The sequence below is a fragment of the Stomoxys calcitrans genome, chromosome 3, assembly GCF_963082655.1.
Source record: "Stomoxys calcitrans chromosome 3, idStoCalc2.1, whole genome shotgun sequence".
Taxonomy (NCBI): domain Eukaryota; kingdom Metazoa; phylum Arthropoda; class Insecta; order Diptera; family Muscidae; genus Stomoxys; species Stomoxys calcitrans.
The window spans coordinates 5856887-5882699 of NC_081554.1; the positions used below are offsets into that span (position 1 = coordinate 5856887).

General features: G+C 35.5%; 2 protein-coding genes across 2 annotated transcripts; one reads left to right on the plus strand and one right to left on the minus strand.

The window, feature by feature from the left end:
- Positions 1-5879: 5879 nt before the first annotated feature.
- Positions 5880-8868, minus strand: LOC106080832 (uncharacterized). The gene is made up of 3 exons (XM_013242418.2): positions 8615-8868; positions 6040-6656; positions 5880-5956 (listed from the first exon to the last, which is right to left on the minus strand). Exons 1-3 carry the CDS (start codon positions 8861-8863, stop codon positions 5887-5889), a joined length of 936 nt encoding a protein of 311 aa, XP_013097872.2. The 5' UTR covers positions 8864-8868; the 3' UTR covers positions 5880-5886.
- A 3142-nt stretch (positions 8869-12010) lies between these two features.
- On the plus strand, positions 12011-20112 carry LOC106080821 (dyslexia-associated protein KIAA0319-like protein). Its single transcript, XM_013242398.2, has 7 exons — positions 12011-14181; positions 14246-14377; positions 14437-14736; positions 14790-15071; positions 15136-15376; positions 15455-15622; positions 19940-20112. Exons 1-7 carry the CDS (start codon positions 12190-12192, stop codon positions 20104-20106), a joined length of 3282 nt encoding a protein of 1093 aa, XP_013097852.1. The 5' UTR covers positions 12011-12189; the 3' UTR covers positions 20107-20112.
- Positions 20113-25813: the final 5701 nt, after the last annotated feature.

Genomic DNA, 25813 nt, shown 5'->3' on the forward strand with positions numbered 1-25813 from the left:
ATATAAAATATATATAAAATATAATAATTTTTTTTTTTTTTTTTTCTTAACATATGTAAGTCAACGATGTTTTTTGGAATTTCTGTAATTATGAGCAAGAATTGGTTTAGATTCCCCTTTGGTATGTTGGAGATGATAATCACGGTTTTCTGCCATTCTATTTTAGACTTTATAGGGTTTAAGGACTTTTAGACATTCAGTGATTCTAAAAACATGTTTTTTTGCTTAAAATATCTGATCTCAGATTTAAAATTGTTCTGAAAAAGATAATGCGTTAAAAGGTCTAATGCACTTATTTCCAACGATTGAAAAAAAGAACCTTGTTGAAATTTTGTTGCCAATGAGGTGCCTAAGCCAATGTGTGTCATTCGGACTCGAATTAGGCATTATTCTTTGAAGCCCAGAAGATTTTCTCTGTTCCTGTATATGGAAATTATTTTCCCCTTTGTCACTGGGATGTTTTTTTTAGTTGATCGGATAACGCAGCCATAGGCCTTAGGTTCTGAAGGAGTCTTAAGTTTTGGCTCCAGAACTTGGGGTGTCGTAAGAATCTAGGCTTACAATCTTTGAAATTTATGAATCCACAAAAGATGCTCCTTCGACATAAATCGGCTGACCTAGTCTCGAAAAAGTTGTTGAGCCAATTTATGAGATTGTTTTCATTTTCGAAGCCACCTATTTGGACTTATTTGGAATGTAAATTTTTCCAACTGCTTCAGTTTTATGCTCTTCTCCAATTTATAACATAATATTTCAACATGTCTTCATGCTTTCATTTAATCTTGTAGGAGTAGGCGTTGTATGTTGGAGACCACTGTATGGCAGAGGTAAGCATGTCCGCCTATGATGCTAAACGCCTGGGTTCGTCAGAACATAAGAACAAAAATATCCGCGATGCTAATCCCCTCCTAATGCTGGCAATATTTGTGAGGTACTATGCCATGTAAAAACGTCTCCCCGAAAAGGTGGCGCACTGCGGTACGCCTCATAGTTGGGAATTTGACCTCAAAAGTGTCGTTGAAATCAACGGGCATGCCGATCTTCATGAAATTCGGCAAATCTGACTTATAGGTGTTGAAAAAGAAAAATTTAAGTTTGAAACAAATTGGATCAGATTTATATATATATATATCTGACAGGGACGTAGCCAGGGGGGCCTCGGGCTCAAGCCTCCCCAAAATGATTTTGTCTAAAGAAACAATTTAAAATTAAACTTATTCATTAACATTTTTTATAAAGACAAAATTTCTTATTTATAATATTCCACAAAGACAACATTTTGCTGAGGCCGCCTTAAATTTTCTTAAGGACAAAATTGTAATGAAATTCTTAGTAAAAACAAAAAATAAGTGAAATTTTTTCTAAAAAATATTAATAATATTTTTCTAGAGACAAAATTTCAGCGTAATATTCTCTTATGACTTAACTTCAGCACGGGACGGAGCCCCTCGAAATTATTTTGTTAAGACAACATTTTTATAAAAAAAATTTTATTAAATTTTTTTACATTTTCATCACTATTTTTTTAAGGACTTACGTTATGCCAATCTGTCTCAAACTACATTTTCCTAAAAATTTTTCTATAGAAAAATTTCAATAAATATGTTTAAAGACAAAATTGACCCATTACGCCTGACCCTCGATTCCGTTGTCCGATTTTTATGGAATTTTATCTCTTTAAAGAAAAGAGACGCGTGATTGACTGATTGGCTGACTGAATGATCAACTCCCAGTCCAAACGGCTAAAGCTAGAGTCATTAAATTTGGCACGAATGTCGGTCTTGGGTCGTAGGCGAGCGGTAAGACGGGATTTTGTTCTACGAAGCGGTGACTTTTTACACAGCGCGAACGGATGGATAAAATAAGATTTAGTTACAAAAATTAACCAAAATAGTACGTTAAGTACCGCAATGGGTCTTTTTGATACATTATTTGTTAGTTTAGCTAGAGATTTGATTTTAGGTACAATATGGCAACCTAAATCGGGATACCAAAACAGTTTTTTTTTTGACATTTAGAAACAAAAAAGTACCAAAAAAGTTACGATATAGGTGGACTTTGCATATGGCGAACTGGTAGAGCTAGAACTTCGAAATTTGGTTTAAATGATTGTTGTTGCTAAATAAATGGGATATATAGACAAAATTATGAAAAATAGTAATGGAAACGTAAGAAACGTATGTTTAGTACCGTATTTGGTACCATTTCATACTTTCTTTACCGATCATACCATCATACATTTTTGGTACCAAAAAGTACGCAATAGCTTATATACTATTACAGTGAACGGAGAAGGGTAAAATTAAAAAAATTGCTAAAAATTATCGATGTCTTGACAAATATACGATAAGTTGTAACAAAACGAAATGTTGAAATCGTCGCAGGAGTGGAATAAAAAGTACTTAAGTGCTGTAATTGGTACTATTTAGTGCTTTCTTTATAGATTGAGCTACAGATCTGAAATTTGGGATACAGACACATCTTGGCAATATGTACCGGACGACTAGAAAATTTTGTTGTTATTCACACATTTTGGTACTAAAACGTACAATATGGCACCTTCTTTACGAATTGAGCTATAGCTCTGAAATTTGGAATACATTTACATCTAGGCACTATGTACCGAGCGACTCGAAGGTTTTTTCTGGTATTCGTTCATTTTGGTATTAAAACGTACAAAGTGATACTTTATTTACAGACTGAGCTACATCTGTGAAATAAAGGATACAGGTACATCTTGGGATTATTTAACGGATGACTAGAAGATTGTTTTGAAATTTGTACATTTAGTTACTAAAACGTACAAAATGGTACTTTATTTACGGATTGAGATAAAGATGTCAAAATTGCTGTACAGTTACACCTTGACAGTATCTATCGGCCGACTAGTTTTTTTTTTTTAATTCGTACATTTAGGCACTAAAACTTTCAAAATGTTCTTTCTTTACGGATAAGGCTAAAGCTAAGAATTTAGTGACATTTTTCGTTTGATTTTTGGGATATAAAAAATTTCTGTATATTGGCAATTTTCGATTTTAAAAAAAAGTGTGGGGTGGGCCCCTCTCCCTCCAAAATAAAATCCTGGCTACGTCCCTGATATCTGATATTTATATTGTTTACACTATTTATTGATATTACAATTGCTCTTTGATTTATGTTTCGATTTTATTAAAATTCAGCACAGAAAGGAAGGACGATGAAAGAAAAATATTTATGCATATCAAAAATTCTGTTCAGGCTTGGATATATATCCGATATATACATATTTTGAGATATTTCTTTTCAATGCTATTACACCTACAAACAACAACCGATTGAAACGAAATTTGTCTCAGATGTTGCCGATACCTAGAAGAAGAATATATAGTGAATTTCAAGAAAATCGGTTCAGATTTGTATATAATTCCGATATATATAGTTTTTTGGATATTCACAAATAATAATCGAATAACGATAAATGCGCCCCTTACTTATCATTGAGTTTAAACTCATGCGCACCCTACTTATCATTGAGTTTAAGCACTCATTGATATGTGAGTAGCCCTATTCGTAATTGGAATTTTCATGGGCAATTTTGCACTAATTTATGTTTGGCAGGAGATTCAGGCATTAAATCGTGGTGATTGGGTAACAAATGCGATCTGCATCTTGATTACACACGAACATCAGTACAAAAAAGATACACAGACAGACAGACTGATGCTAAGCCATATTAAAAAGAAGTTCTGAGTTTTATCACGGCCACAGTCGTGACACAGTTGATGTTTCAATCATAAATGTCTGTGGACATTTGACAAAACAACATAATATCTCGAAAATATGAATTTTGCACGAGAGCGAAGAAACACATAAAATGGCATGCAAAACTTTTTGTGTATCAATTTAAGCAAATATGGACAGCTTAAAAGATAAAGTGATCTTTGAAGTTTTTTTTACGCCAGATTTCAACTCTGGAACCAGAAATGGTAGAAGGCCCTGGTAAATGAGAAATAACTGCCATACATTTATAATAAAAATCCTGGAAATTTTCTTATTTTGAGATAAGTTGTTTTGTCAAATGTCCACAGATATGTACTTTGCTTACGTATTTCATGCTATGAATCCTCAACTGTTTTAACTAGAAAGTACTACATCCAGATTCAATATTATAGTTATCCAGCTTGTGTCTTCTCCCCGCAGTTATAAGATAAAACATTAGATGCTCGACTTTCACCAACTTCTACTCATAACTACAAAGCCTCTAGCCTCTGACTCTATCGATCCAAGAAACTCAATGAGGACTGCTGCTCCTCCTACAATATGGAGCCATCCGTGATACAGAAGGTCAAGGAAAAGGTGGGATAGCTCCAGCCCTAGACTTGTTAAGCGAGAAAACGACATCCAGTTGGTCAACATTAAAAGTCCCGCCAGGTATATAGTCCCTCGCGTCGAATATATTCTGCCGCCTTTAACAATTCTTTATGAGAAAATTTACTTACATTCGAATGGGTCCATATTGTAGGAGGGACAGTAGTCCTCATTGAGTTCCTTGGATCGATAGAGTCATACGAGTGTTTTGATAATCAGTATGATTTTGAGGGAAAGTTCACATTTGGTTTTTATTTTCTTATTCCTTAAGTTCATGTGACACTTAAACTCAACATTTTTAAACCCCATCCTCTTTATGTGGCGCCAGTTATTCTTCATTAAAGTTAAATAATTCATCTTAGAATTTGGGTATCCGTGAATCCTAATCAATCCCTGTCAATGTTGATGGAAATGTCTTATCAACTAGGCGATTCGTTGCTATAGCATAAAATATATGAAAATAAAAAAATGTAGTAAAATGTAAGAACGACCGTGTTGAAGAGGAGAAAAGTCTTTTGAATGGTTCACTTCACGTGTTAACACATGATACATACCGTGGTTTAATTTAAACAATTATTACTCACAAATCAACCGAACTTTTTCAAAGAAGTTCTGAACAAGTTTTGGTTGAGGAAAAATCGGGAATAAAATGCCTTAAATTAATTTTTTTTTAAATTTCAAAATTCCAGTAAAAAATGTATTTCGCAATTCTTTTAGAGATCAATTTTTTGAATAACGTTTCTTATTTTGTTGAAAATAGCAATACTCTATAAAAAGTTTTAAATTAAAACCTGCTGTACACCCCTAATAACAACTAGTCCATCCATACATACCTATATCCCTAAATAATATTGCATTATTTTTTGTTGACAAGAAATAGAGAGTTTAATGTTCATAAAATTATGAATCTATGAAATCTATTCAACTTCAATGCAAATGCAAAACTTCAATTGATTAATCGATAAAAGTCTACAATTTGAATTTTTTTTTTACCAATATTTAATTTATTTTGGTGATTGTTATTATTTTCTTAAATTGGATTTTTTAATATCCCTTAGATCTTGTACATATCCTATCATAAAGTATTCAAACATTTTTTATATTTCTACTTATTTTATGTAAATTTGGACTGAACGACCAGTCGGCGACTCCCGCAATTTGTACTATGTTATACTATTTTATTTATTATAGTTTAACTTCCCGAATAACTTATGTTTTTTAGTTTATCAATTGTTACCCAATAAATAAAAACAGAAATTATATAAAGTTTTAAAACAAAATATATTTAAAAAATGTTGACTGTAAATTTTAGTAATGAAATGAAAAAAAGAAAACTCGAAAAATTCCTCTTGATAATAGTAAAAACGCAAATTGAACTACTGAACTACGTTTCTTCAACAAATTTATCCCAAATTGGAGTTTAAATAATACACACAAAAATACAAAAACACTATATTAGTATAGATATATTGTATTATTATTATGATTATAAAAAAAGGAATGTTACAATTAAATTATTTTCAAAGTGTTATTTTAGATTCAGTCTTCATTCTGATGCTGCTCGCCATGGACGAAGGGTAATGTAACCAACATGTGGAACAGGCGATTTCTTTACAATCAACCAAAAGTAAAATGGAATAAAAAGAAAAAAAAATTGAAATGTCATACAAACACTTTCCAAAATTCGCTTACAATAGTGAACTGGAAGGCGATCTCTTGGTGCGACAATTGCCACTTATATCTCTATATTGATTCGAACGGCAGCGTCTTGATTGTATCTTCAATGGCGAATAGTGATGTGGTGGATAGGGTGATCTATGAACTTTTACTTTAAATATTTTGGAATTTTTCATAAGCTTCGGCTCAGCATCTATGGGCACGGAGTCTTCTCTAGCCTTAGATTCCTCATCAATGGCATAAATTGGCTCAACTTTGCTGCGGGGTCTTACATGAGCATTACTGTGTTTTGAAAATGGAGTTGGTGATGGGGGTGATAATTCTTCTTTTATGGGTTTTTTGGAAATAATTGATGATAATGTATTCCATATTATGGTTGCTGGGGTCAATGTTGCCGTTTCATCTTTTTGCTGTTTTGGAAATGTTGTTTCACTTTCGGTAGTTGCTTGTTTAGTGGAAGATTCTGATTCCATGTTAGGCGTTGTTGAATGTTCTTCACTCTTTGATGTCGTGGTGGTGGTTGTGGATGTAGGTATTTGCGCTGTAGAAGTTGAAGTTGGAGGATTGAGAGTAATGGGTTTGACAGTTAAATCGTTGTCATCGTAATAGTAGTCCTCATCGTTGTAGCTAGACTAGAAAAAAAAACAAGTCGGGTTGAACTTTTAATACACCTTATTTGTAACACTATGCATAGACGAACTTCGTTTTTGTGTTTAGGGTCTAAGAGGAGCTATAATCCAATTTCCGCCATAGAGGGAAATCAATTGGGGTGTTTAGTAGAAATAAGAAACCCAAATTTGGTTGAAGTCCCGGTGAGAGTGCGTGTGGCGATGCCCGCCTACCCCTCACTCAAACGGACAAAAACCTATTATGGTTATATGGTACTCAAAGATGTTTGGGAGAAGATAACAAATTCGGTATTTATACTTTGGCCAAGTATCTAAAGACACTGTGGAATTTAAATGAAAGGTATTGAAAGTACACTACGAATCAAACATCCAAATTCGACCCCAATTATAATGTGAAAGAACATTCAACCGATCAATATGAAAATCGAATTAAGAATTTGGAAATATAGTACAAATTTAACATCTTAAGGCTGGTACTAGGTTCGCTTTTCGTAACCAAAATCAAAATTTGTTCACGATTACTTTTTTTAGATAAACAATATTTTCATTCATTTGGACTTTCCCTCATTACTATTGATAAAATTAAAAAAATAGATATTCACCCTTATTCTGGTTGTCGAAGGCTATAATTATATAAAATTTGGCTCCATACCCTTTTAACCAACAGGCGTGATGTACTTTAGACCGCAATTAACTTATATATCGTTCGTTGTCGCCAAATTTAATAGTCGAATTCTATTTACGTGATACCAAAAATGTTAGAATTTTCGTCTTCGACAACCATAATAGCATTTTGTAAACATTTCGAAATTCACCATCTAGAATGAGGGAAATTATGCTGACATCGAGATTTTTTCAGTGTTCCAAAAAAGTAATCGCGAAAAACATGTTTTTTCAAATGGGAAACACGAATATATTGGGTTGCCCAATAAGTAGTTGCGGATTTTTCATATAGTCGGCGTTAACAAATTTTTTCACAGCTTGTGACTCTGTAATTGCATTCTTTCTTCTGTCAGTTATCAGCCGTTACTTTTAGCTTGCTTTAGAAAAAAGTGTAAAAAAGTATATTTGATTAAAGTTCATTCTAAGTTTTATTAAAAATGCATTTACTTTTTGGGCAACCCAATAGTACTTGCATTTAGCTTTAAATTTACCCAATATGGATTTGATTAAAAGTTTTTTTTTAAGGCGTTAGCTTGAAATATGCCGACGAACCGACGAAAGGTTTTTCTCTCTTGGGCATTAAGCCCGGTTCTGTAAATATGTTCCGCAAATATCTCTATGACGTGGGAAACACGAATATAGTACCTGCCTTTTGCTTTAAATTTACCCAATATTGATTTGATTAAAAGTTTTTTTCAAAGGCGTTAGCTTGAAATTCGCCGACGAACTGATGATAGGTATTTCTCTTTTGGGCATTTAGCCCGGTTTTGTAAATATGTTCTGCAAATATCTTTATGACGTTACTGCAGTGCACTCACCACAGCCTATTGCATATCATTCAGTATTTTTGATGCATTTGGACTGGTATACATTTGCATGAAGTAAATCATAGGCTGAAACTTTTCAAGGATCAAAGGGTTATATCTGGCTTTAATTATTACATAACTGTTGCACATTTATGATTTTGTCTAATTTTTCGATTAAGTATCATATCAGAGAAGTGAAGCTTCAAAATTATAAGCATCAATAGTTTTGGGTCCCATGTACTTTCTACCTCAGACGCCTGTTTATTCAATTGATAAAATTGTTAAACAGTAAAATCATCTCCAAGATACATTTTTGTATACCAACGAAAAAGAAGTATCTTCTCCCCCTTCAGATACAAAAATTTTGGAAAATTCGATTTGGATGATCTTTAGCCTTTCTTGAATGTTGAATTTTAAAACCACATCTCTTAAAGTCAGGTGACATTAAAATCAATTTTTAAAACTTAAAGAACTTTCAATAAAATTACGTACATCTTCGATTTCATTTTGACCCATTTCAATAATGGCCACATCTTTTATAACAACATGTATATTGTATTTTCCACTTTGACGTTGATCATAAATTATGCGTCCGCTGACATTAGTTTCATCTTCATCTGTGTCCATGTGAACTCCTGGCAAATGTATTAATGCCACACAAAATACCACCACTACACATTGAACCAGTTTTATTGATTGCATCTTTCTCTTTTGGACTTGGCAAAAACAAAATCGCTTCATTCAATCAGAATTGAACACTGGAACACAGAACAGGTGCAAGTTGTTGTACACGTTATAACAGTTGGAGCAAGACTGAATGCAAGTTCTGGTCCAACTATCTTTGAAAGGGAATGTGGAATGTTTGAGACGTTCTTTTTTTTTTTGTTCTTTTTTGAACAGAACGATGCTAAGTGATTTGATGCAATACCGGCTTTGGTGTTCAATACCAGAAAAATGGTAATGGTAACATGTCTATGCTTTTGTTGTTGACTGGCCATCATTACTTAAGATGGTCAATGAATTCTGCAGCTCTTCCTGTTATCCAACCATTCAATGATATGCAACGCATAGTGATTTTTTTTGGCTGCTTATTTTCATGGGAATAAATTCTCTTGGCTAGCGTAAAGATGGGATATGTGCTAAGTGAAAATGTAAATGTGTCTAAGAAGCTGAGATCAGTTAAAAGATAATTTTGTTCCTATGAGTATAGGGACTTTTTTAGTTCTCATAATACATTCGTATAATTCTGCCATATTCTCTATAGCCATTATAACTAATGTCCATTTAACGAGTTGCATTCATCCATATTTCTGTTGAAAGCACAATAACTTTCGACCTAGTGAGAAAAGTGGCTCAAATTTTGCACACTTACTTCATATTTAACCCCTGAAGAAAACATTTAATAGCCGATTTGACTAAAATGTGGGTTGTAATGTTTCTTTATAATTTCCAATATCCATATTAAATATGGCTTAAATTCGCCTGGATTGGATTTAAATTCAGATTTTCGGGTATTTTTATACCCTGTACCATAGGATGGGGGTATATTAATTTTGTCATTCTGTTTGTAATTCCTCGAAATATTCGTCTAAGACCCCATAAAGTATATATATTCTTAGTCGTCGTGACATTTTAATTTATCCGTCTGCCTATTGAAAGCAAGCTTACTTTCGAAGTAGTAAAGCTTGGCGCTTGAAATTTTGTACAAATACATATTATTAGTGTAGGTCGGTTTGGATTGTAAATGGGTCAAATCGGTCCATGTTTGATGTAGCTGCCATATAAACCAATTTTGGGTCTTGACTTCTTGTTCTTCTAGAGGGCGCAGTTCTTATTCGATTTGGCTCAAATGTTGGTGTTTTGATATCACTTCCAACAATTGTGCTAAGTATGTACTATTTAGTACTTTTTGGTATCAAATAGCACTTATTTGTACTAAATAGTGGTTATTGGTACCAAATAGTACTATTTGGTAGCAAATACCACGATTTTCATACAAAATGTCAGTGTTGTAGATCGATCTTTATAGCCTTTCCTGCTCTATTCGTCAAGTGGTACGGGAAAGAGTACAATTCGAACGGTTGTACGAAAAATAGTACATTTCGTAACTTTTTAGTACAAATCAATATCCTGCTGGACGCTCTCTATCTTTTGCAACCTTCATGCAAAATTTTAAGATTCTTGCTTTTATCACCGTATTGTCTAGACGTAGTCTATTATTCCTTGTTGAAAAATGCATATATATTATATTTTTTCACAGCTTGTGACTCTGTAATTGCATTCTTTCTTCTGTCAGTTATCAGCTGTTACTTTTAGCTTGCTTTAGAAAAAAAGTGTAAAAAAAGTATATTTGATTAAAGTTCATTCTAAGTTTTATTAAAAATGCATTTACTTTCTTTTAAAAAATCCGCAATTACTCTTTGGGCAACCCAATATAATACAGGTAAAACATGACCGATCATGCCCAAACTTTCATATTTTTTACCTTTGTGGCAATGACCTTTACCTATAAATTTGCTTACCTTCCCATACAAATGGAACAAGAGTGCTATGGTAACCAACCCATTCAACCTAACCTAACCTTTCTAAATAAAACCAAAGAAATATTTTGACAATTTATTTTTGTGTTTACGTGATAATAACAAACTGATTTGCGGGGAAAATTGAAATCGCAGAACACAGCGGGTTATTTAGTTGCACACCATCTTTAACCTAACAACAACAACCTACAATACTACATGTGCTTATTTCAAAATTAACGTTTTTGTGCTACAATCATACTTCAATGTCGATTGACTTATTGCGTTATCGATAACTCCGTAGATTGTGTTGTCTCTTAAAAATGTAATACAGCTGATTAAAGTTGTTTTGGCAAGGCAAAGAAAGAACGGTCGACTTAATAGTTTAAAATGATTTTAGTTTTATTATGAAGAGGGGTATCTACTGGTGTAACTTTAAAGTTTCTCTAAACAAAAAAAAAAAAAACAGTTAGTGTTATCAACGTTTTGAAGTGTTAAAGTTTTTTAAATTGTTTTTAAGGTAATTTAAAAAATTAAAATGTGGCCAAATAATTTTTTGATGTCGCCGATTGTTTTTTTCCATTTCTGAAAAAAAGTTTTTATTGCCCTTCATAATAAAAAAACTTTTCGGTCAAAATATGACTTTTTTAAGGTGTAATTGCCGCCTTAAGGGACCATAAAAAATTGGCTTTTCCAGTGGTCGGCATTTGAGTGCCAGATCCTGCCGATCATTGGAAAATGTTGGCGACTGCTGGTGAAAAAGCTAATTTTTCATAAAATTGAAAATTTTTAGGAATTTAATAAAAGAAATTAAAATTTTTTTAATTACATCTTAAAACAAAATTTCGAATTTTAAAAACCAAATTTCAATAGAATTGAATATTTGTACTCGAAAGGAGGATGTATTGAAAAAGGCAAAACTGCCGACTATTTTTTTACATACCGTAATAATAGATAAGTACCTTATTTGGTTTTAAAATCCTCAGGGGATACAGCATTTCATCACAAAAAAAAAACAATATATAGAAAATGTTAGGATTCTGATTTAATTTAATTTTAAATTGATCGTAATTTCTATTTGATCGGATAAACTCTTAAATTAGTTACATAACATTTAAATTAGTTACCTGCAAAAGGGCGATGATAAAATCTTTATACGTTTGTGAAAGTACTACTCAAAGAACATTTTAGTTTAAATATTCAAACAAATTAAAACAAAACGACAAACGCAACTCACCAACCCCCATAAAACTTGAATCCCAAACATGTGGCAACATAGCCCTTTTACTGTTTCACTGCCGTAGTCATATGGTGGTAGAATTGACGTTTATATACGTCCCCAGAAGAAGAAGAAATTTGTTTTGACAAAGCATATCGACTGTGTTCTGCCACTGAGCTATATCCCATTTGGTAGCGAAAAAATTTTTTAACAAAACACAAAAAATGTATTTGAGAGCAAACCGAAAGTAAAGAACTAATTTTTTTTGTGTGCCCATAAAAGTTGAACATTGCTAGAAATAGAGTGAACATTTAAATATTCAGATTTTCATGATGATTACAAGATTTTTTATTGCCTGGGAGATGAGGTTGTTAGTTCTGCTTGCAACATATGTGGTAGCAATTTTAGCAGCGGACACCGCTGTTACTACAGAAATTCCAACTGCTGGGCATGAGGTCACACAAGGTGATACACCCGTAAGTACACGAAATGTGGGAGATGGTGATTTGACGGTCCTGTGTCCCAATATGGTGAGATATGTTTTTGAGAGTGCCATGCCCCATGATGAATCCAAGTCGGGAATATATGAAAAGTATCCTTCGACGGATGAAGGCGAAGTAGACTTGCGTACTTGTGTGGAGGCTTGCTGCGAAAAAGGACGCAATAACACTTGCAATGTGGTGTTTATGTTTAAACGCAAATGTTATCATGTGCGTTGTGTGAGTAATGAGGCATGTCTGCCTAAGGAGCGTAGAACACTGCCAACAGGGCGCATACAGATGGTGTTGGTTAATCCGGTGAGAAGTGATACGCAAAAAGAGAAATACTCATGGCTGGATACGCTGAAGTCCTCAAAAGCCTTAAACGAAATGATGCCCTTCGATGAGACCGAAGGTAATGAAAACATAAATTCCCTGAACTTTTGGAAACAACCTCATAAACTCCCATATTATTCGCGTACGGCTGAATCGTCTCCGGGGAATTATGATGAAGATGATGATTTCCCTCTGGCCGAAAAAAGGGTAAAACAGTTGCTAATGTCATCGCCACTGGATGAGAATGAGGGAATATTACCCGAAGATTTGTCCTATTACAGGGCCAACTTGTCGCCCGAATCGGCTGCTTTAACAAACTTTCTAACTTGCAGTCCAGACATGACATCTGAGGGCGCTACAAGATGCGCCCTGAATGAGGAATGCGTTTCGGTAGATACAAATACGGGTATTTGTAAATGTATACGGGGTTTTGTGCGCAATCATCTGCGGGTTTGTGTGCCAGACTCCATGGACTACAACTTGATGGACGAAACAGGAGCAGCTCATAACATAATGATGGCTTCGGCATCTTCCAATGAAGCCACGACAATGCAGAAGCCAGAGACTGAACCCACTCCCAAAACTGAACCAAATAAAAAACTGATGGTATCGGTCGTCTCGAAGGAAGTGCGTTTGCCCGAGAAAGAAGTAACACTGGCTGCCTTCACCGTACCCGATGAACAGTCCAGCAATACCAAATATAAGTACCTGTGGACACTTATCAATCAACCCAAAAGTCCCATGAATGGTACCATATCCGACCAAAGTCAATCGAAGGTCAAATTATCCAACCTCTCCGAGGGCCTGTATACATTTAAGGTAACCGTGACGGGGGATAATGGCACTTATGGTGAAGGCATGGCAAATGTTACAGTCCTGCCAGAAAAACGTATAAACCGAGTGCCGCAGGTGATAATAACACCCAGCGAACAGACCATCAGGCAGCCAACAACAAACGCCATTTTAGACGGCAGTACCAGCATAGATGATGATAAAATTGTATCATGGCACTGGGAAGTAGTCTCCGGCCCAATTGGATATCAACCTAAGCTACCCGAGGTGAACACACTGCAATTGACTGATCTCACTTCTCCAGGAAATTACACCTTTAAGTTGACTGTAACTGACACCGATAACGTTACAAATTCCACAACAGCGAATGTAACAGTGCTAAAAGGCACCGATTACCCCCCGGTGGCCAATGCTGGAGATGCTGTTATACTCTATTTGCCCAACAACAATGTTACCCTCAATGGCACCGCTAGCTCGGATGATCACGAAATTGTTGCCTGGGAATGGACCAAGGATGCCAGCGATGAAGCAAAGGCTGTTGATATGCAAAACACCAGAACACCCTACGTGCAGTTGTCCAATTTGGAAGAGGGCATGTATACATTCGTTTTAAAGGTGACTGATGGCAGTGGCCAATCGAGCACAGCCAAGGTTCATGTATTTGTAAAGCCACCCACAAATTCCCCACCTGTGGCAGTGGCGGGTACGAATATGGTAAGTTTGATACATAGCCACATGGGAAAACTTTTGTTCATTTTTTTTTTCGTTTTCGTTGCAGACTATAAATTTGCCCACCAACTGGATTACGCTCAATGGATCTGCTTCCACAGATGATATAGGCATAAAATCCTATGAGTGGAAAGAAGTAAGTGGACCCAACACAGCCATGATACTGAGATCAAATGAAACGGTAGGTAATCGATTTTTGTGTTAAATAGTCGGTTTGTAATTTTTTTGAAAACACTTTAGGTAGCTAATGCCACTGGTCTTACTTTGGGTGCTTATGAATTTCAACTCACCGTTGTTGATGAGAGCAATAACACTGCCAGCGATCATATGTGGCTAAAAGTGGTGCAAGAGAAGAATTCTCCACCAGTGGCAAATGCTGGGGGCGACCAAAGCATTACCTTGCCAGTGTCAGCGATTTATTTCAATGGCTCTGCTTCTTCGGATGATTTGGGTGTATCGAAATATCAATGGACTCGCGAAGATGCCAGTTTGGCTGCCGGCAAGATTGTGGGCAATACGGATAGCAGTCCCATAATGATTGTAAGTAGAATATAAGAATATAAGACGATTATTAATTGGGGTCTTTCTTTTAGCTAACCAATTTGGTGTCTGGACGTTATGTCTTCAAACTAACCGTAAGTGATGATCAAGGCTTGACCAGTTCAGATACTGCCAGCGTTTTTATACATCCCGACCCTATGCTCTTGAATTTGGTACAACTAACGTTGCCCATGAATATATCCATGTTGACACATTCCGCTCTGACAACGATTGTGCAAAAAATTGGTCTGCTAATGGGTGACATGAAGATCCAAGTGCGTGACTTGCAGCATGATTCGCGAACCAATGCCGCCATATTGGTGTTCTATGTGGAGGTAAGAAAAACACTGTATGAAAACTGAAAAAGTCTATGATATCTTATTTTCTGTTTCTCAACAGTTGCAAAAAGCTGGTAAAACTTCTCCCGTGGATGGCTTGACCATAGAGCGTTTGCTTAAAGAGAAACTACAACGAGATGCCTCCATATTGGGTACAGTGTTTGCCGATGTTCGCACCATGGTCTGCCAGAATAAATGTTCCGGTCATGGTGTTTGCAACTCTGATACACGAGCCTGTTTCTGTGAAGCCTTTTGGATGCCATCATTTGGATATTTCTGGGGATTCGAGGAGGCCAATTGTGGTATGGAATATGAAAAAAAAACTTTTTGCTTTCTATTGTGTATTTATTTTGTCTTAATTCTGTATTTTCCTCCCATAGATTGGTCCGTCCTTTATGTTTTTGTGGGTGTCATAGTATCATTGTTGTTATTGTCTGCCATATTTTGGGGCATTGCCATTGCCTGTAGGCAAACGAAAAAACCACGTTCCAGACCAAAAGTTCAAAAGTATTCATTGATTGGAACACAGGACGAAGAAGCGCCTAATTGTAAGTGCATAAACTTAAAGAATTTGAAACCAAAAAGTAGAAATGAAAAAAAAACACCAAAATTTATAGAAATCTTGATTGTTGTTGACTATTAAGGATTTCCAAGGCAACTGTGTAGCTTGTAAACACTGTGGAGCACAACAAAAAATCACAGGAAACAATGCACAGACAATGAAAGAAGAGGCAAAAAGTTTACATCGAAAAGTAATCAAACAAAATGGGGGAGGATCCCCCCCTTAGGATCATTTTTGTAAATATTCGGCTTACGATAACGTATTTTAGGTGGAACATTTTAAACCTTAATCAAACCTTTAAAGGGGTCGTTTTGGTTCATTAAAAAAACGGTAAAAACTCACTTAAAATGAATTTGTGGTTGATCAAAGTTTTCTACAAAAATGTTCGCTATGAAATTCTACTATAGGTCTCCGAATATACCAAAATCCTAAACATTACCCGAAAGCCAGAAATTATTAAAAATGTAAAGTACATTATAGGGTTAAAGTAATACTTTTTCTAAGTTGGTAACGGATTGGCCAATAGTTTAGGAGGACGAGGTCAAAGATAATAATGTTCCTCAATTCGAAAAGTTGAATTTTGTTTCACAGTGAAATAAATCCTCTGCCATGACTTCTTTAAGTTCCTAGAATCCACAATTTTTATCCATTGGAAATTGAGTTTGAGAAGCAGTGCGGGAGAAGTTTTAACATGGCATAGTTCCTCACAAATGTCGCCAGCATTAGGAAGGGATAAACACCGCAGAACTTTTTTTATTCTCGCCACGAATCAAACCCAGGCGTACGGCAGTAACTTGGACGGTATAATTTCCCAGTGCTGGCATGCGCAACTCTTAAATGAGGTTGATGCAATGCGTCCAGCCAATCCTATTGATCCTAGAATCGGAGAACTGAATCTGGAAATCAATGGGTTGCCCAACGGCCATAAGCAGAATTTAAGGGCAGAACACTTAGAGCACTTGGTGGAAAGCTGTGGGTACTGTCTAGTCACTCTCGAAACCTTTTGGCGACGTAACAATGACTGATTCGATAATCAACCATCAATCCATGTTGTTAAACCGTAAATTTTTTGAGAATCCCAGCCGAAGAACCCTCATCGCAATTTATCGTAGTGGAAGTATGAAGGCTACCGTAGCGCAGATGTGAGCATGTCCGCCCATTTCTCTAAATGTCTGGGTTAGAATCCTGCCCTGAGCATGAGAAAAATTTTTCAGAGGTGGTAATACCCTCTAAAGCTGGCGACAATTGTGAGGTACTATTCCATGCATAGAAGCCATGTCAAAACTTCTTTCCAAAGAGATGTCGCACTGCGGCACGTTATTCGTAATCGGCTTTAAAAGGAGGTTCCTTATCATTGACCTTAAACTTGAATCAGACAACACTCATTGATATGTGAGAAGTTTGTTCCTTAATGAAATGGTCATGGGCAATTTGCAGTTAAAGTAACGAAGTTCAAGATCAAGGTCCTCAAAATGTCTGTCTGCCTATAGTGTGTTCTCTCCCTGGTAAAAATGCAAAGTGATTCCGCTCTTAAATCCATGAAAGGATTCTAGCAATGGAGAATCGTAAAAACCGATTTCACTTCTCTCTCCAGTAACAAATCCCCTTAAAGTACTGCTCATCCCAAGCCTTGATGGAGATCTACATGCATAGGTATGAATTCCATAAATTGTGAAACAGGGAGTTTACCTATGCTCTGTTTAACCCTCCTATCATGGCTGCAGGTGATGACACGTTGATGACATTTAAGATAGGTTAAATGTCTACCTTTTGTTGTTGTTTGGATTGATTGTCCTGCTCCGTTACGTTTTCTGCAGAAGGGACAGCGAATTAACTTGTTTAAATGTTTCAATTTCAATTAGACCCATTATGACTATATGATACTTGGCTGAACAGATTTTCTTTGGGGTTAGGTATTGGAGACCAGAAAACGAATATGGTATTAAAATGTGGATCCAAGTGCCTAGCGGCCCCCAACCCCAAAACTCCTCTAAAGAGATATATTCGAAGTTCATGTCAATATGGAACACAATTGAAATTTGCGTTCAAGTCTATGTGGCTCTTTTCCTCCTAAAGATGCGTCAAATGGGCTATTTGATCCATTATGACAATATGGGACTCAAATGAAAGGTATGTGAGTAGAAAACGAATTTTATATCCAATTATGGAGCTAAGTGTTTTTTTGGGGTACGCCCTAAAGCACTCCCTAAACTGAACTTCATTTCCGTTGGGAATAAAGAACGAATTTGATATCCATATTTGAGTCGAAATGTCTGAGGTGCCATCCCTCCACTAATGAGAACATTACCCTAAGGAAGAACATAACCACCAGAAACCAAGTGCTTTACGATTCAAGTTTAAACTCAATGATGAGGGACCTTTTTTTATAGCCGTGTCCGAACGGCGTCCCGCAGTGCGACACCTCTTTGAGGAAATTTTTTAAAATGACTATGCATGGCATTGTACCTCGTAAATGTCGCCAACATTGAGAGGGGATAAACACCTCTTTGTCCGATGTTCTCGCCAGGATTCGAACGCGTTCAGGCTCATAGGTTGCAACGGCACGAATTCGATACCCCCATTCAGGTCGAAGTGTCCCCACCCTAAAAAGATATTCGATAGTTAAAGAAGGCGCATCGGAGCGGGCCCGGTTCGGCTAGTATGGTATATGATCACCAAATTTCTACTTTTAGGGCCTCTAAAGCGTATTGCTCAACCGATTTTTTAAAATTTTGCACAATGCCTTCTTTAATGAGTTTTACTATGTGTGCCGATTTTGGTTGAAATCAGTTCATTTGGTCAATTGTTACCCGATTCTCACGAAATTAGGCACTTAGTTTTCTCGTGTGACTCCTTAGATGACTAGTGAATTTCATAGAAATCGGTTCAGATTTAGATATATCTGCCATATACATAGCTTTTTATACCCACCACCATAAGATGGGGGTATACTAATTTCGTCATTCTGATTGTAACTACTCGAAATATTCGTCTGAGACCCTATAAAGTATATATATTCTTGATCGTCGTGAAATTTTATGTCGATCTAGCCATGTCCGTCCGTCTATCCGTCCGTCCGTCTGTCTGTCGAAAGCACGCTAACATCCGAAGGAGTAAAGCTAGCCGCTTGAAATTTTGCACAAATGCTTCTTATTAGTGTAGGTCGGTTGTAAATGGGCCATATCGGTCCATGTTTTGATATAGCTGCCATATAAACCGATCTTGGGTCTTGACTTCTTGAGCCTCTAGAGTGCGCAATTCTTATCCGATTGGGATGAAATTTTGCACGACGTGTTTTGTTATGATATCCAACAACTGTGCCAAGTATGGTTCAAATCGGTTTATAACCTGATATAGCCGCCATATAAACCGATCTTGGATCTTGACTTCTTGAGCCTCTAGATTGCGCAATTCTTATCCGATTGGAATGAAATTTTACACGACGTGTTTCGTCATTATATTCAACAATTGTGCCAAGTATGGTTCAAATCGGTTCATAACCTGATATAGCTGCCATATAAACCCATCTGGGGTCTTGACTTCTTGAGCCTCTAGAGTGCGCAATTCTTATCCGATTGGAATGAAATTTTGAAATTATTGTTACTTTCAACAACTATGTCAAATAAAGTACAAGTTGGTTCATAACCTGATTTAGCTGTCATATAAACCGATTTGGGATCTTGACTTCTTGAGCCTCTAGAGGTCGCAATTATTATCCGATTTGCCTGAAATTTTGTTCGACGGATTCTCTCATGACCATTAACATACGTGTTTATTATGGTCTGAATCGGTCTATAGCCCGATACAGCTCCCATATAAATCCATCTCTCTATTTTACTTCTTGAGCCCCCAAAGGGCGCAATTCTAATTCGAATTGGCTGACATTGTACACAGGTCTCCAACATATAATTTAATTGTGGTCCAAACCGTACCATATCTTGATATCGCTCTAATAGCAGAGCAAATCTTTTCTTATATCCTTTTTTGCCTAAGAAGAGATGCCGGGAAAAGAACTCGACAAATGCGATCCATGGTGGAGGGTATATAAGATTCGGCCCGGCCGAACTTTGCACGCTTTTACTTTTACCATCCAATCTTCTCAAAATTTTGCACAACGATTCCCTCTATGACTTTTACAATACTAGTAAAAACGGATTTTGGGCGAACTTAAACATTTCAAATTTAAGCAAATTTTAATTTTGACGACTAATGTAGGGTATCCAAAGGATTAGCCCGAATTTAGCCCATCCTTACTGTTTTTAATAGGAAAAAGTAAATCTTTCCATTTTTTTCTTTCTTACAGACTCACGCACATCTTTGACAGATTCGGAAACCGATTCAGATGTTCTCTTCGAATCACGTTCTAAATCGAATGGCATCTTGCGTTTAAATGGCACTTCGAAAAATCGACAAAACGGTCATGATCGCAGTAAATATCCTGGGAAACATGGTCGTAAGATTAAGACGTAAATTTTCTAAAGTGCGAAGTCTTCGTTGAGAAGACGGAAAGAACAACAAAAGTAACAAACTTATTATTGTGTTTTATGTGATAGTTTTTTTATTTAATTTTTTGCAAACAATTTGATAAGGGAACATTCTATTCTTTTGTCTTATGTATGTATTTGTGAATGTGAGTCTGCGTGTATGTGTGTGTGTGTGTATTTGGATCCGTATGTTCCTTTGTCTATTGATAGACCTCTACTTACTGGTATGTATTGTATGTTCCTTTTATGTTCAAAATATTATTTAAGTGTATTTTACTTACTTACACCTATACAGGTTGAGTTTTGTTTGTACGTACATATGTATGCTTTAATTATTAATCAATTACGCACATATTTAAGTTAGATGATAAAGATGATTACAAATATGTTTGTACGAACTAATTTGCTATTTGGATTATGATCCACTATGGCAATATTCCGAAAACATAACCTCAAAGTATTTGCCATTGTTGAAGTCTGTAAACATTTTCTCATTACATATTCCAGGTTATTTTTCACATTAATTGTAATGGGAAATATTAATAGAATAATGATTAGATGTATTTTTAAAACCTAACAGACTTGAAAGATTCGTTTTTTTCGCGAGAACCTTCTTATACTTAAGAGTTATGTTCAATAGTATAATTATATGGGAATCTAAAGACAGTATCTTTAGCGTATTTTAAATTTTCATCACGTCAAAGGTTAGATACTAACAGACAAGTCCACTTATTCGTTGCCATACTAAGAACTTTTGTTGGCTTATTAGCTTAGCATCATGATTTTAAATCAAACAAAAGAATGTAGGTGACAGACTTAGTGGTCTTGGCTTTAATGTATCCATAACATGTTTGCAAAAATGTTGCCCGCTCATATTTTTCTTTAGGTGTTTAATCATTAACAGGCAAATCCACTTGGCACTCTAAGAGCGCAAACTCATGGCAGCCGGTTGTACGTACCGGATTGACCCGATGAAGTCCTTCATCGGCAAGGGCTGCCGACTCAGTGTACAACACACTGCTACAACAACTCTAAGAGCTTTTTCCAAGAATGGTCTATCTATACTAATTTTCCAATAATATTGGTTTTTATAAGTTCTATCATAATTGAAGATTTATTTTGTATTCTATCATGCCAAAAATTATTTCTATTCAAGCCCTTTATTTAACATTTAATTATGTATGTAATTTAAGATTGTGCAATATTTTCATCAGTGAATGTGCAATACTTTTTTTGATAATTTTATTTATATTATTTAGTTTTAATATAAAGATGGTGGGTATTGCTTTTTCTTCATTCGCCACCAAAGAACAGCATGGCTGTTGTAGTAATCTCGGCGTTTCCAATATTTCACCTCGTTATGTTGACCAGTACCGCAATTCTGTAACTTTTAACAAAAATCGTTTAGTAAAATTTGTTGAGAAAAAATCGTTTGCACTATCGATTATGCTATTCTCTAATTCCTTGGTAACAGAAATCCTTATCTTTTTTTGACTTTGGTAACTCTACCCAGAAACATGAAAAGCATAAAGAAGAAACGACAAAAAAACAAAAAAAAAATTCTCATAGCTTAAAGGCCTGGTTATGCTTTTGTAAATGCAGTACAAATGTATCGTAAATGTAAAGAGGCAATTATGCTTATTATGCATTTTTTTAACAGAAAACACTTGAAGATGAGGAAGGGTCTGGTGGAACTTAAGGCATAACTCAAGGGCAGGTCAGAGAAGACGGCCCTCCATGCAGTGATGCGAGATGTTGAAAAGTTTCTCCAACTGAAGGAGTACGCGATGGCGGCCTTCTTGAATATTGAGGGGGCATTTAATAACGAGGAGATAGGTCAACAGTCACCGCCCTGAGCCGCACGGGGAGGCAAAATACGGCCAAGGTTTCCTTTTGGACACTGGATGTGGTGGGCAGACTAAGGAGGGTTTCGGTAAAGCTATGTGCCATTTCAGGCAGAGCTATGTGCCATTTCAGGCAGAGCTATGTGCCATAACGATAGATGCAAAAGAAATTCTGGGAAGGGGGATTTAGAGTTTTCGAAATCAGTTGTTTTTGGTGTTGTTGTAGCCACATTTGTATCAGGATTCAGTGAATCCTGCATTTGTATTTGGAGGTACCGATCCTCGTCACGCTCCAAAAGTGAGCTCGTTCCGATCCACGGGACCGTTCGCCGCAGTAACGCTACGGCCATTGGTTATTTAAAGGCGCCAGTAGATCGCCTCATCATATCGAGTATCACAGGCACCTAGTATTTAAGCATGAGCCGTTGCCGCCCGACCTCTCACTTCATTCGATACCGCTGATTGTCCGTGACTGCAGGGTTTCGGGAGACAGGGACTGGATTGGGGTTATTCTACGACACACACAACATTTCAGCCAGAGCTGAAATGTTGTGTCAGCCAGAGCTGAAATGTTGTGTCGTAGCTTAGAGTTTCAACTGATGTGGTGCTTATAATCATCTCGTGCCGGCTCAAAATCAGTATGTGTAAATGGCGGCAGGTCAAAGTGCGTGGCGGAATGTGTAGAGTCCCTGAATAAATCCCAGTTTCAAGACATAGTGCTAACTTGGATTAGCGGATACGACAGCGCCTAATTGGCTCTTACCACCTACTCTCTACTTGTAATTTCTTCCTATCACATATTTCTCACTTCTTCATTTACTTTTAGCAGACTGGCCACCTTTTCGCGGTGGGCTACCCATTCATCCATAATTATTAACAATAAATTGTAATAATTTCACAGAGAAATCATAGGATAAGAGATCATCAGTTTTCTTAACATAAATTTTTGGTTTTGAAATTTCTTCAAACTTCAAATTTTATCAGCTGACACGAAAACGGAACTTAAAATTTCGTTTTTACTGAATTCTACTTTTCGGTTACGGTCGGTTACGACGGTAATCGTTTTTCACAAAGCATAACAAAACAGCTGACACGTTTTCCTACATTTACGGTATGTTTACGAGAGCATAACCAGGTCTTAAAATTCTTCTTATTTCAACTTTAAAACGTTAAATTTAAGAAATTATTTAAGAAAAGTGTTATCAAGTGTTATATTTTTTTCATACTAAGAAATCTCACTACCGCGCTCATTAATTGATTGTGCACACGTATTTGAAATGTTTTAAGAAAAATACTCTAAAGCCACTGTAAAAAATGAATTGTATATCTCGGCTTTAAAGTAAAACCCAAATAATTGGCCGTCTTTAGTTCACGATTTTCTTTTCGTTAACGAAAACAGCTGATTATAAATATGTCGATTATCGTTAAAAGTGGCTACTGAATATAAAATTCGTTAACTTTTCTGTTATTGCTTTTCAAATAAACGATTTTCGATAAAACATTTGACAGCATTCCACTACAGAAATGGTTTTCATAGGTCCACTGTGCGCCGTTTAGACTATCTGTTATCAATAGGTGCGGTGCAATTTAATTTTCAGATCAATGATAAGCGAGCTTCATTCTTTTGTCAACCCGAATGGCGTGCCGCAGATCAGCACCACTTAGTAGACAAGTTTGACCCCGCAGAATATCGCATATGTGTCACTAGCAAGGGGTTAATAACAGCTGATAATTGTTGCTTATGTTCTTGCCAAGATTTGAATCTAGATTCGACGGACATACTAACCTCCGCGCCATGTTGGCTAATTAAATAACACAAATTAGTTTGTTTTTTATATAGTTTTTAAAAAGAAAATATCGATCTTGAGGTTCATTCAGTTTTTTTTTTATTCCAGCAAATCTTGCCCTTGCCCAAGACGGCAAAGAAAAATAAAATAAATGTTAAATATTTATTGTATCTCGCTTCCAAGCTCTGACCCTATATCTAAATCAAAAGGTTTTCGTTCACCTGGTGCATACAAATGTAACTGATTTCGAGCAGTCTAGCCAACGAAAGCTTTTGTAAAGGATACATGGCCTGTATTTATATAGGGTTTTCCGACGAGAGTTGTTATTTTGAATCACCCGATATTATATTTCATTTCATTAACGGCATACCTTCCTCTTTATTGTGATCATCTGATCATTTATCTCAAAAAATTTAACATTTGTTTGAAAACCAAAAAAAAAAAACACCTCTTTTTGGGAAACCTTATACAATAAAATAGTTTGTAGCACAGGTATCTCTCAATAAACCCCCATTAACAATAGTAGATTTTTTTTCGAATTGAAAATGGTATTTAGAGTTTACCTGTCTATGGTTTCTAAGACTTCAATAATGTATTTAATTTTTTTTTGTTTTATGTATGTATGTATGCATTTAACAAATTTCACAAAGTATTTTCTTTTATTATTGTATTTGTTTTTCTAAACAATGACAAAAGTTGTAACGTACCTTTCCTAAAAAATAAGAATTCGAAAAATAAAAATTATTTCTCTACATTATTTTGAACACGTACTTACTTATGTTAGACCCTAAGACTAAACATATATATACTTAATTATACAGCAGATGTAATTGTATAAATAAAAATAAACAATATGCTTGACAAACAAAACAATAGCCTCAAAAGCATTATTTCGCTTTTAAAGCGGATATACATAGTTTCATAATTAAGAACTAGCGACGATGTAGAATTACGTGAATCCTAGACGAGTCAATGTTTTCTATGTCTGTATGTAAGATTAATTTTAAACTTCATTTTGAAAAAATGTACTTACATAGAAAAATTTGTCAAACATTTTTCAATTAATTCTTAATTGAAAATAAAATTGTTTTCAAATTTAATTGAAACTATTCAAATAATTAGCTAAAAGCGCGCTGTATAGAGCGGACCTTCAATTTCGATGCAACATGGTTCACATATGTAAAACTTCTGCAACACGAATTTGAGGTTTATATTTGGATCCATGCCCACTCCTAAGAAACAAAACATCTCTGGGGGGTTTTCCAAAAATGCAACAGAAAATATTGTTCTCGGAATTATAAAAGAAATAGTAGCGAGGCAGTAAGTTTAATTTCAATCACGGTCGTAATTGAACAAATATACGGATTCAATAAACAAATGATTGATTCAAAAACAATATTATTTTCAATTGAAAAAATTTTTGTGATATTTTTTCTGTGTAGTAAACAAAGTTCATCATTCGGATGACATAATTACCAGATAGTGTACCGTAAACAGCTGAGTACAATTTTTTCTCGCGAAGAGCACTATCTGTCAACGAGTTTTGGTTGTGTGTGTGTATTATAGTTAAGAACCATACACACATAAACAACGAAAAATGGCGGGAACAAGTAACATACACAAAATCAGAGTTACACTAATCATTGATTTTGACATTTGGTTGTTGGGCAACTGCCACTACCTGTAATTGAATACATCTTGATCATTCTTACTTCTAAATGTATGCAACAATATTCTTTCCCAACATTACATGCATAATAAATTTCAAGCTTGCATCAAATGCTTGACAAACAAAAAAATTGCGTCATAAGGATTATATATAGATTCACAATTAGCGAATATGTCGCATTACGTAAATCATAGACGACTTAATATTTTCTATGGCTGTACGTAAGATTAATTTTAAATTTAATTTTTTTAATATATGCACTTTAGCAGGGTATTCTGTTCAGCTTTTCACACGGAATGCTGTCAAACTCCATGTAAAAAAGGTCGGCGAAACGTGAGAAAAATAAGCGAAAAAGTAGTACTTTCTTATAGTGAGGAAAATGGCAAAAAAAAA

What these genes read in the sequence shown, in the direction of transcription:
- LOC106080832 (XM_013242418.2), bottom strand. Translation starts at nt 8,863, where the DNA reads ATGAAGCGATTTTGTTTTTGCCAAGTCCAAAAGAGAAAGATGCAATCA. An exon ending in GTCAAAATGAAATCGAAGAT is followed by an intron (nt 6,657 to 8,614) that starts GTACGTAATTTT and finishes TTTTTTTTCTAG; the next exon opens with TCTAGCTACAACGATGAGGA. An exon ending in TCGCCTTCCAGTTCACTATT is followed by an intron (nt 5,957 to 6,039) that starts GTAAGCGAATTT and finishes TTGATTGTAAAG; the next exon opens with AAATCGCCTGTTCCACATGT.
- LOC106080821 (XM_013242398.2), top strand. Translation starts at nt 12,190, where the DNA reads ATGATGATTACAAGATTTTTTATTGCCTGGGAGATGAGGTTGTTAGTT. An exon ending in TATTGGTGTTCTATGTGGAG is followed by an intron (nt 15,072 to 15,135) that starts GTAAGAAAAACA and finishes GTTTCTCAACAG; the next exon opens with TTGCAAAAAGCTGGTAAAAC. An exon ending in ATTCGAGGAGGCCAATTGTG is followed by an intron (nt 15,377 to 15,454) that starts GTATGGAATATG and finishes TTCCTCCCATAG; the next exon opens with ATTGGTCCGTCCTTTATGTT.